The sequence below is a fragment of the Cherax quadricarinatus genome, chromosome 42, assembly GCF_038502225.1.
Source record: "Cherax quadricarinatus isolate ZL_2023a chromosome 42, ASM3850222v1, whole genome shotgun sequence".
NCBI classification, from domain to species: Eukaryota; Metazoa; Arthropoda; class Malacostraca; order Decapoda; family Parastacidae; genus Cherax; species Cherax quadricarinatus.
In genome coordinates this window covers 18,722,453-18,735,141 of record NC_091333.1, presented here as the reverse complement: position 1 = coordinate 18,735,141, position 12,689 = coordinate 18,722,453, and the positions used below count along the sequence as shown (strand labels likewise).

General features: G+C 37.2%; 1 protein-coding gene across 6 annotated transcripts in view; it reads right to left on the bottom strand.

Moving 5' to 3' along the window:
• The window catches only part of LOC128695668 (uncharacterized), a 93,498-nt gene that overhangs the window by 27,644 nt on the left and 53,165 nt on the right, over positions 1-12,689 (bottom strand). For 5 of the 6 annotated variants that reach the window (XM_070093380.1, XM_070093383.1, XM_070093385.1 and 2 more), the window contains one exon: positions 5,443-6,720. In XM_070093380.1, coding sequence (XP_069949481.1) covers positions 5,969-6,720 — 752 coding nt within the window. In that variant the 3' untranslated portion in view covers positions 5,443-5,968. Of the gene's footprint in view, positions 1-5,442; positions 6,721-12,689 lie in introns of those variants that run through there. The other variant, XM_070093381.1, reaches the window with a different exon arrangement.

The following is a 12,689-nucleotide window of genomic DNA, read 5'->3' as shown; positions in this document are numbered from 1 at the left end:
ACTTCTCTTACAACTCTACCTATAAATACAGTGGTACCCTGAGTTTCATACAGCTCCCAACTCAAACAATTATATAAGTGTATTATTGTAAGTGCTTTTGTTAGTGTATTTTTGGGGGTCTGAAACGGACTAATCTAATTTACATTATTCCTTATGGGAACAAATTCATTTGGTAACGACACTCGAACAGCCTTCTGGAACGAATTATGGCCAAAACTCGGGGTACCGCTGTATATTGAACCACCGTGGTGACATCATACATCCTTGTCTAAGGCCTACTTTTTCTTGGAAATAATCTCCCTCTCTCCTGAGCCTCACTATGCTCATAAAAACTCTTCACTGCTTTCAGTAACCTACCTCCTATTCCATACATTTGCAACATCTGCCACATTGCCCTCCTATCCACCCTATCATACACCTTTTCCATACCCATAAATGCCACAAAAACCTCTTTACCCTTACCTTAAATACTGTTCACCTATATGTTTCAATGTAAACATTTTGGTCTGCACACCCCCCAGCTTTCCTAAAGCCTCCTTGTTCATCTGCTATCCATCTTATTCTTAATTCTTTCAATAATAAAGCTAACATACACTTTACCAGGTATACTAAACAGGCTTATTCCCCTATAATTTTTACAGTCTGTTTTGTCCCCTTTGCCTTTATACAAAGGAACTATGCATTCTCTCTGCCAATCCCAAGAAACCTTACCCTCTTCCATACATTTATTAAATAATAGCACCAACCATTCCAAAACTAAATACCCTCCTGATTTTAACATTTCTGTCTTTACCCCATCTGCTTTACCCCCCTTTCATTCTACCCACTACCTCATGCACTTCCCCTCCACTCATAACTGGCTCTTCCTCACTCCTATAAGATGTTATTCCTCCCTGCCCAATACAAGAGATTCCAGCTTCGCTATCCTCATCAACATTTAACAATTCCTCAAAATATTCCCTACATCTTCCGAATTCCTCCAACTCTCCGTCTAACAACTCTCCTCTGCTATTTTTAACTGTCAAATCCATTCGTTCCCTAGGTTTTCTCAACTTGATTAATCTCACTACAAAACTTTTTCTTATTCTCAACAAAATTTGTTGATAACATCTCACCTTCCATCTTATTTGCTCTTGTTTTACATTCCTCCACCACTCTTTTACCCTTTCTTTTTCTCTCCATATATTCCTCCTTCCTTGTATCACTTCTACTTTGTAAAAATTTCTCATATGCTAACTTTTTCTCTCTTCCTACTCTCTTTACCTCATCATTCCACTACTCTTCTTCCCTCCCGCATCCACTTTCCTATAACCACAAACTTCTGCTGAACACTCCAACACTACATTCTTAAACCTACCCCAAACTCCTTCAACATCATTGCCTATATTTTCACTAGCCCATCTATCCTCCAGCAGTTGTTTATATCTTACCCTAACTGCCTCCTCCTTTAGTTAATAAACCTTCGCCTCTCTCTTACTTTCTGCTTTCATTCACCTTGTATTCTATCTACCTTTTATCTGATATCACTGTGGGCTCTATAAATATGCACATCCTGAAGTCTACCCAATAGTCTTTAATCTACCAGTACACTGCCCAACAAACTACTGTTATTATGCCCTATATCATATCTTGTATACTTATTTATCCTTTTTTTTTTTCCTTAACCCCTTCAGGGTCCAAGGCCAAAATCTGAAGTGGTGCCCCAGTGTCCTAGAATTTAAAAAAAAAAATTAGTTATCTTTTCTTATGAAATGCTTGAGAATCTTTTTGTGAAGGTAATAAAACAAAAAGTACGAAATTTGGTGGAAAATTGACGAAATTATGCTCTCGCGAATTTTGATGTGTCAGCGATATTTATGAATCGGCGATTTTGCCGACTTTGACTCCCATTTTAGGCCAATTACATTATTCCAGTCGACCAAATTCTTAGCTATTTCACTAGTATTACTTCTATTCTATCGATTGAGCACAAGAAATCGCCAAGTCAACTGTTTCAACTACAAAATAAAGTGATCGGAAGTTGGTAATTTGGCCAATTTAACACAAAGTTCAAAATATTCCAATTTCAAAATAGGGTCCAGAATAAACAATGTAGGTATTCCTGGCACTAAACTAACATTTCCTCTGCTCATTAGTTACGTTTTGAGGCTTTACAAATAGATTCCATTTTGATTTTTTATTCACAATGAATTTTTATTAACACCAAAAAATAGAAGATTTACTGTTATGAAATATTGTAATAATTGTATAAATATCATCACCACATTTGTGAATGTATATTAGACCCACCAGCTGCCGTGTATTAGACGTGTGAGGTCGTTTGTTTACTCTTGAACATCAGCAAAAATTTAACATTTCTGCTACTTTGAGCTCAGTTTCAAGCCATTTCCAGTGCTAAAACCAATCAAAATCATCTCTATTTCTGTAACATGTCTTCCATTCTATCAAATGAGACCAAGAAATCGCAAATACAACTATAAAAAACACACGAAAAAACACTGCAAAGTCGCTGTTTTAATCGAAAATCATGGTCTCGGTTTTTTCTCTCATACACAGTGTGCTGCAGGATTTGTTTTATGTGGTGCACACATACCACATAGATGTATTCTCTCATATCTAGGCCCAAATGTACCACTCACAGTTTATCAGAGTGAGCTGAGCTCATGACATAGATCTACGGTTTGGACCCTGAACGTAAAGCCGTAGATCTACGGGACGGACCCTGAAAGGGTTAAAATATGTATTACCTATAACCAAACCCCTTTCTATACAAAGTTCAGTCAAAGATCCCCATTAACATTTACACTTGGCACCTCAAACTTACCTACCACACCCTCTCTAAATGTTTCTCCTACTTTAGAACAAAATATGTATACAAATGGATAAATTTAGATTTAAAAATGATATAGGAATATACTGGTTTCAGCAAGAGTTGCTAATGAGTGCAACACACTGTCAAGTTGGATTATAGAAACTATAATTAGTGAACAAAATTTAGCATTTCATCCAAGTTGTTTTAGCCTAACTTTGATGCACTGTGATGATTCTCAGCTTGATTGTTCTCTTTAACTTTGAGGTTTTTGGAAATCTTAAATCTTATAATCAATATTTTAGCTATTTAGGCTGCAGAACCACATGATATATGCCACCTAACAATCATAGGTATTATATTATGCAAAAAAAAAAAAATAAATAAAAAAATAACAATACACAAATAATAATCATAGATATTATATTATGCATAAAAATTAAAAATACACAAATAACCCACACATAAGACAGACAGGAGCTTACGATAACATTTCATTCTGACTTAGACCATTTACGAAGTCACAATGAGGGAAGGTGGCCTGAAAAAGAAACGCTTTCATCATCATTCACTTTATCACTGTCTTGACAGAGGCATGTAGACACTATAGTTTAGATGCCCTTCCAAAACTGCAAAGATCCCCACCCCTCCTTTAGAGTGCAGGCACTGTACTTCCCACCTCCAGGACTCAAGTCCAGCTAACCTGTTGCTCTGAGTCCCTTCGTAAAATGCTCCCTTGCTCACAATCCAACAGCTCATCAAGGTCCCATTGGCCTCCACTCCTACTGAACATGCCTGCTGGATGTCCAAGCCCCTTGCACACACAAGCTCCTTTACCCCCTCCCTCCATCCATTCCTAGGGTGACCCTTACCCTGCCTTAGTAACTGTGCACCTCCTGGTAATCTCCAAACTACAAATTTTATGTATGATATTTACACCAAACATAGCCCTCAGACACGACATCTCCAGTGCTTCCAACCTCCTCCTTGCTGCAATTTTCACAATCCATGCTTCACACCCACATAAAAGTGTGTCGGTACCACTATACTCATACATTTCCCTCTTTGCCTCCACAGATAATGTTCTTTTTTTTTCACAGATACCTCAATCCACCACCCACCTCTTTTTCCTTCATCATATCTGTGGTTCACCTTGTCTTTCATATAACCATCCACTGACAAGTCCACTTCCAGATATCTGAACACATTAACTTCCTCCATACTCCCTCCTTCCAATCTGATATCCAATTTTTCATTACCTAACTTGTTTGTTACCCTCATCACCTTGCTCTTTCCTATGTTCACTTTCAACTTTATTTCTTACACACCCTCCCAAGTTAGTCCACTAACCTTTGCAATTTCTCTTCAGAGTCTCCCAAAAGCACAGTGTCATCAGCAAAAAGTAACTGACAATTCTCATTTTGTATTAGACTCAACATATTTTAATCTCACACCTCTCCTTAACACCCCTGCATTCACTTTTTTTTACAACTCCATCTACAAATATGTTAAACAATCACGGTGACATCACACATCCATGTCTAAGACCTGCTTTCACTGGAAGGTAATCTCCCTCTCTCCTGCATACCCTAACTTGAGCCTCACTATCCTCATGAAAATTCTTAACAACACTCAGAAACCTACCACCTATTCCACACACTTGCAACATCTGCCACATTGCTTCCCGATTCACCTTATAATATGCCTTTTCTAAATCCATGAAAGTGTGCCAGTGTGGTCAGCACACCAGTCTGCGAGTTTTAGGACTCACCCACTGTGGGTTCGAGTCTTTACCCATTCTGTGATCTGTTTGCAACTGTATTATGATTTCATGAGTCATGAGTGAGAACTTGCCTAACATGAGTCAGCAGGCCTGCTCCAGCACTCCTCCATTCTTATGTTCTTATGATACAGGCTATTTATTTAATATGGTATAGGATAGAAGAATTTATAGAAAGAGCTAATTCAATATGAAAATTAACCTTAAAGCATAGGTATTTGTATGTTCATAAATTCTTTACTATCATTAGCAAGCACAGTTTGCATTTGGCTAACAATATTTTTGGAACCATTAATCAGCATCATTAAACAAGCTTGTATATAGTTTAAATACTGTTTAATAATATAAAAAGAAATGAGAAGGTACTTACTGATCCCTGGATATGTTGTCCAAATAAAATATGGTATCTCAGATTCACCTTACAAAAAGTTAATTTTACTGCTTTTATGAATATCAACTAAAGGAGAAAATTAGGGTTTATCCAGGCTGAAGTGTTCATTATGGGACATTAAATATTCAGCTTATCTGGCTTCAGATTAATGGGATTCGACTGTGCAAACATTTCCGTACAGACAATGTAAATTATCACTGCAAAACATGTGCAACAACTCGTTATATTGGACATTTTTCATATAAAAGTTAAAGTTTTAATTCTTGTGCATTAATTAATGCTACACTAAATCTTACCTAATTTTGTTATTTTCTATTCTAGTGCAATTTAAATAAAATTCCATATAAAATAAATAAACCTGACAGAGAAAATAAAAAAAATTTAAAAACTCAATGTACTGTACATGCTTTGATATTTATTTTTTTTTTTTTTTTACAATACTAGGGGTGTGAAAAGATTGAATCAGATCTTGGAGATTTTACTGAAATTAACTTGGCAGTGTTTTGGACATCATTAATATAGTGTGGAAAAGTACAAATACTAACAAGTTTTGAGAAGAAATTTCATGACCTTCCCAGCTTTGTACATTTAAATGGTCAACTGGGTATGGGTACAACAACCCGTCATAATAAATATGGCTATAGTATCCCTCAATACTTTAACCTGAAATATCAGAATATAAAAATTTCATTATCTTATTAGAAGTCACTTTATACAAGATTTTTTAAAAAATTTTGACTACAGAGTAACCTAAATAAAATCCTCAGTTCATGTCAAAGCCTGTCATATAAATCTTAAACAGATGAATAAAAACTAAATGGGTGTTTAATATAAACTGTGTAAATCAGATCTTCAGTACATTAAGACTATGCATAGTTAATGACAAGCAGGAGTAGTGCTCATCTTTATAACATCCAACGAAAGATTTGTGTATAGCAATCTGCTACAACTACATTTGCACTGGAATCTGAAACTTAAAATTAACCCACTACATGTGAAGGCTAGACTCCATCGACTCTGATGTGGGTAGTGTAGCATGGGGGTACGTGTAGGACAGAGCTGCTGGATGAGGAGCACCTTGACTCATCTCAAGGCGTCTTAAGTAGGTGGGATCAGCAGCTGCCATATGGTGTGGCAAATATGCCTGACCAACATGGGGTGGCATTACTGTTGGGTAAGAGTACTCTTGAGGCAAGTATTGGGCAGCACTCGGAAGTTCAGCCTTAACTAAATTTTCATGAGATAACTTAAAACTCTTATCAGATATAGTTGCCGGAGAGGAGGAGGAGGATGGAAGGCTTGGTGTTGCTGCAGGAGTTGGGGTTGCAGAACTGGATACTTGAGGCTGCTCACTCAATCTTGGGATTGATTTATCTTGTCTGCTAAAGTATGATGAAGTATCACTATCTCTTTTCCCATCCTTATCAGACGTCTGCTGAGCCTGTCCAGGAGATGTGTATGTTGTTCGACGAGATTCTTTCGAGGGAGCCTTCTCAACAGTGACATTAGGAGTCACCATTGGGGGTCCTTTGTCCTTTTCTCTATCTGATTTCTCGATTGACACTAGAGCTCTAGGCGATTCAGAAAACCGACTCCTGCGCCTCTGAGCACCATTGCGTTTCCCAGGCCCTCCAAACTTTTCTTGACTACGATATATACGCGATTCAGTGTTAAGTTTTCGGCGGATTGCATTTCTTACTTGCTTTTCGTCTATAGTAGGAAAGTTGCGGATGGCATCATCTGACAAGAGAAAAGAAAAAATGTACTAATTTCAGTGTAAATTTGAAACTTAACACCTAATTAAATTGCACCCAAAATGTCCAGAGTATACTATTTGCAAGACTCAAATTATACAATGTCTACAGAAGACACTTTCAATGAGAAGACTATTTACAAAACCCCTTATCGTACAATATACAGAGAAGAATCTTTGCAAGAACAACCACCCCATACACAACATGCAGTAAACCCTTGATATAATGGACCTCAATATATTGAACTTTTAATCTTTTCAGGGTTGATCCCGTAATATTATGGCTTTGAAGCCAGGGTTGGTCCAGTAATACTATGCCAAAATTCTAATGGCTTCCAAAATTGTGAGAGAAAGCTGGTAGGTATACAATATGAGAGAATGGGTCTGTGTGGTCAGTGTGCGCAGTATAAAAAAAAATCCTGCAGCATGCAGTGCATAATGAGAAAAAACTGCAACCGTGTTTTTGGTGTAAAACAGTGAATTTGCAGTGTGTTTTTGTATTCTCAGTTCCTTGGTCACATTTGATAAAATGGAAGATATATTACAGAAATATAGATGATTCTGAATGGTTTACATACTAAAAGTAGCTTGAAATTGAGCTCAAAGTAGCAGAAATGTTCAACTTTTTGCCAATGTTCAAGAGTGAACAAAACACGTCATGCATCCAATACACGTCAACTGGCTGATTTAATATACAGTCACGAATGCACTGACATTTATACAATTATCACAATTATGCAGTAGTCTAAATAACAGTAAATCTTTTATTTTTGTGCGAATAAAAATTGAAAATGAAAAGCAAGCGTAATATAAGAGGGGTCTGGAGACGTGACTATTGAACAGAGAAAATGTTATTTTAGTGCCAGGAATGTTTACATTATTTATTCTGAACCCTATTTTGAAATTGGCCTTTCTTGAATTTTGTGTGAAACTGGCCAAATTAGTAATTCATGATCACTTTATTGGGTAGTTGAAATAGGTATATTGGTGGTTTCTTGTACTCAACTGATAGAATAAAAGGAGTTCTTGCTAAACAGCTATGAGACTGGTTGACTGAAACAATGGAATTGGCCCAAAATATGGTTCAAAGTGAGAAAATCGCCGATGAGTATATACAGTGGACCCCCGGTTAACGAACTTTTTTCATTCCAGTAGTATGTTCAGGTGCCAGTACTGACCGAATTTTTTCCCATAAGGAATATTGTGAAGTAGATTAGCCCATTTCAGACCCCCAAACATACACGTACAAACGCACTTACATAAATACACTTACATAATTGGTCGCATTTGGAGGTGATCGTTAAGCGGGGGTCCACTGTATTGCCAAAATCGTTAACTTCGCAAGAGCATAATTCCGTAAATTTTCTAACAAATTTCGTGGTTTTGGTTTCATTACCTTCAGAAAAAGATTCTCTATCATTTCACAAGAATTTTTTTTTTGTTTTCAAAAATTCTTCGACCCTGGGAGCCAGTTTGAGAGCAGAGGTCTCAACCTTCAAAGGGTTAAATTACAGGCAAAGCCTGCTGGCTAAACTGTGCTTTCAACTCCTTTATTTTCAATGTCCTTGCAGTATAACCATAAACTGTGTGTACAGTACTGTACAGTGGTCCCTCAAGATATATTTATCTGTTCCAGAAGACGCATCATATCTCAAACCCCAAAATACACGGTCTTAGGATAATTTGTTCCAAGATGCCACAAGACAACCAACCCTCCCTTGGATTCTTTTTCTTGTTTAAACACTGGGTTTTTTTGAGTGATAAACAAGCATCGGCTGCAGCTTCAAATATCCAGAGGCATTGGCACTGAACAGCAAAGTAAGCCTATCTTTCAAAGGGTTATGCCCAGGCAAAGTGGCAGGAGAGAGCAGGGTAGGAAGGACAAGGCAGAGGAGGCAGAGCAGACAGGTAAGCAATATAAAATGAGGAAGTCAGTCCCTCAGCCTTAGAAAGAGTTCAGTCTCTTAGCCCTGACCAATTTGAAGCGGAAGCAGGAGGATGAACACTTATATACTGGAGCCACAAGAGAGGGTTTCAAATTGAAACCATCATACAGTTTCTAAAACATACCAGAGTTAATGTTTTTTTCAAGATTAAAAACTTTTCTTGCATATGCTTTCTTAAGAATCTCAGCACTAACATGCTTTGCGACAATTCATGAAATTTAACTCTTTAAGTGTCTAACATACTGGTACACAGGTGATGTCAATGTGTCTGATTTACTAGAATGCACAATTTTTCATACCATCACATCTGGCACCTGCCAATATTTTTGACCTCAGCAAACTCTCTGGGTCTTCTACAAACTGTTAATACCTCTGAAAAACAATCTAAGGCCAGGCAGGTCCACACAGTGCATCATGGTTTACTACATATGATGACTGTGTGTCCGATGTACTAGTACGCCTAACTCGGGGTGTGGAAGTGGCACGAAGACAGTTTATTCATTCCAAATTTATTACAATTTTATGATACTAACCCAGAATAACACAAAATCTATGTGGCTTATTTCTATGTTTCAAGGAGTACTACACCTGGAAACAATTTTAATATAGAATTTTTTTGCAAATATATATTTTATAGTAGTCTGGAAGGCATACAGGTGTTATGGACACACACAATGTTTATATAACCAAAGATATTTCCTCAAAATCTATACATGTAACATAAATAATTAACCTAGGATAACCCAACATAGTCAAATAATGCAACTTAATTCCACATTCTAAGTATTACACATTGAAACAACTCTAACATTATAAATATCCCTTGTGCATAATTTTATTAGACCAAAGAAGTAAAAAATAGAATAAAAACTAATTACGTTGCCAATTCTTCTTCTTTCAACAAACCGGCCATATCCCACAGAGGCAGGGTGACCTAAAAGGAAAAAAATGAAAGTTTCTCCTTTTCAATTTAGTAATATATACAGGAGAAGGGGTTACTAGGCCTTTGCTACTGGCATTGTAGCCACCTCTTACAACATGAATGGCTTACAGAGGCAGAATTCTGTTCCACTTCTCCATGGAGGTAAGAGGAAATAAACAAGAACAAGAACTAGTTAGAAAATAGAAGAAAAGCCAGAGGGGTGTGTATATATATATTCTTGTACATGCATGTGTAGTGTGATTTAAGTGTAAGTAGAAGTAGCAAGATGTACCTGAAATCTTGCATGTTTATGAAAGAGAAAAAAGACACAAGCAATCCTACCATCGTGTAAAACAATTACAGGCTTTTACGCTCACATGGCAGGACAGTAGTATCTCCCTGGGCAGTTGCTACCTACTACCTAGGTTATATTACCAATATATATTGTATATTCCAAGTGGAGCAATGTCAAGTTAAGCATTTTCCCATGTTTGAAGTGCTAAAACATCTTGAAACACACCTAATATTATAAAAACTAGTGAACAGTATTAAACATTTAAAAATGAAAAACAATCATAATTGAACAGAGTGAGGCTCAGGTTAGGGTGTGTAGGAGAGAGGGCGATTACTTCCCAGTAAAAGTAGGTCTTAGACAGGGATGTGTAATGTCACCATGGTCATTTAACATTTACAAATGGGGTTGTAAAAAAGTAAATGCTAGGGTGTTGGGGAGAGAGGTGGGATTAAATTATGGGGAATTAAATACAAAATGGGAGTTGACACAGTTACTTTTAGCTGATAAAACTGTGCTTATAGGAGATTCTAAAGAAAAGTTGCAAAGGTTAGTGGATGAGTCTGGAAGGGTGTGTAAAGGTAGAAAGTTAAAAGTGAACATAAATAAGAGTAAGGTGATGAGGGTATCAAGCGATTTTGATAAAGGAAAATTGGATATCACATTGGAGGGAGGGAGTATGGAAGAAGTGAATGTGATCAGATATTTGGGAGTTGACTTGTCAGCAGATGGGTTTATGAAGGATGAGGTTAACCATAGAATTGATGAAGGAAAAAAGGTGTCTGTGGAGACAAAAAATGTTATCCATGGAGGCAAAGAAGGGAATGTACGAGAGTATAGTGGTACCTACACTCTTTTATGGGTGTGAAGCATGGGTTGTAAATGCTGCAGCAAGGAGGCTGGAGGCTGTGAAGATGTCATGTCTAAGGGCAATGTGTGGTGTAAATATTATGCAGAGTTTCTCTGTGTGGAAATTAAGAGATGTGGAGTTACTAAAAGTACAGTGGACCCTCAGTTAACGATGCTATTGGACAGCGATAAAATCGGATATTGATGTGTTTTTGCATCAAAATATTGGCTCGGCTAACAATGAAAAACTCAGTTAAGGACATTCGTCCCGAATGTGTCTGCGCAGCCTGAGCCCATGTAAAGCCAGTGTGCCATTGTTTACAAGCCAGGGAGGAAGTTTCCACGCGTACATGCAATATATTTTATATTATTCCATTGTTTTTAGTGATTGTAACTGCTAAATAAGCCACCCTGGGCCCAAAAAAGTTTCTAGTGCCAGCCCTGTAATAAAGAAGAAACACAATAAAATTCTAGAAAAAACTCGTAGCAAATTACCCAAGTGGAGGAGGAAGAGAGAGGGGAGAATGTGCCTTCTGCAGTGATTCAGTGATTCTACGATCTGCATGATACTAAAGCAGCAGGTATCGATAAAGGCTATAGTGCCAGCCAGCGATAAAGTGTAGAATTAACAGTGTAGCAAGTAAGTTAAGTGAGTATGCGACAGGAAAACGACACGAAAGTAACTCTCCAATGTTGTTGGATGTGTATCAGGCCAATGAACATTTGCCAGCCTGCTACGTATCTTCTGCCACCTAAACCTCTGTCAGCATCTCCTCCATCAAACTAACAAACTAAACTAACATCTCCAAGGTAAGTGTAAATATAAAAGTTTGAGTATAAAAGTAAATAAGTGCAAATATAAAAGGACCCCAATGGAAATACCTAAGTCACTCTGGCTTTTTTGGGTTATCCTAGGTACTTTACACATATGCTGCTATGTATGATAATCTATGTAACTGCATTTGTGTATGCCTGAATAAACTTACTTATTTATTTATAAATTAAAATGTAAATATTTCTTGTTTATAAATTACATACATATATTGTTTGTGGATAGTGGTGGTGGCAGAAGCCTCCTCCACCACTAATATGTACGGCTTCTCTAAGTGGCCATTATAAACCCAACACGAACACCACCAACATTTACTCCTCACATACATTATGACATATTTTATTCATTCTAGAGTATATATCATGTTTCTATGTTATTAATATTGTTTATTATGTCACATTAGATGAATTGTGATAGATAAATAAGCCGTAGAGTTGATAATAGCGTCATATTGAAGTACTATCCTGTCATACCTACTGACAGCAGGAACGGATTAATTGGATTTCTATTATTTCTTATGGGGAAAATTAAATCTGATAACGATAAAATCAGTTAAGGACAAGCTCTCTGGAATGGATTAATATCATTAACTGAGGGTCCACTGTGTTAGTCAGAAGGCTGAAGAGGGATTGTTGAGGTGGTTTGGTCATTTAGAGAGGATGGAACGAAGTAGAACGGCTTAGAGAGCATATAAATCTGTAGTGAAAGGAAGGCAGGCTGCATGAGGGTGTTAGGAGTGAATGGAGATAAATGGTTTTTGGGACCTGACAAGCTCTTGGAGTGTGAGCAGGGTAATATTTTGTGAAGGGATTCAGGGAAACCCATTAGCTAGACTTGAGTTCTGGAGGTGGGAAGTACACTGCATGCACTTTGAAGGAAGGGTTTAGGATATTGGCTGTTTGGAGTGACATTTAACTGTTGTTTCTGAGTGCCTCTGCAAAGACAGTGATTATGTACGAGTCTGGTGAAAGTGTTGAATGATGGTGAAATTTTTTTGTTCTTTCTTTTTGGGTCACCCTGCCTCTGTGGGAAACAGCCAACGTTAAAAAAAATATTGTAAAACGTAAACATCGCTAGCACATTTATGCCATTGTTGCCAATGAGTGATCATTTTT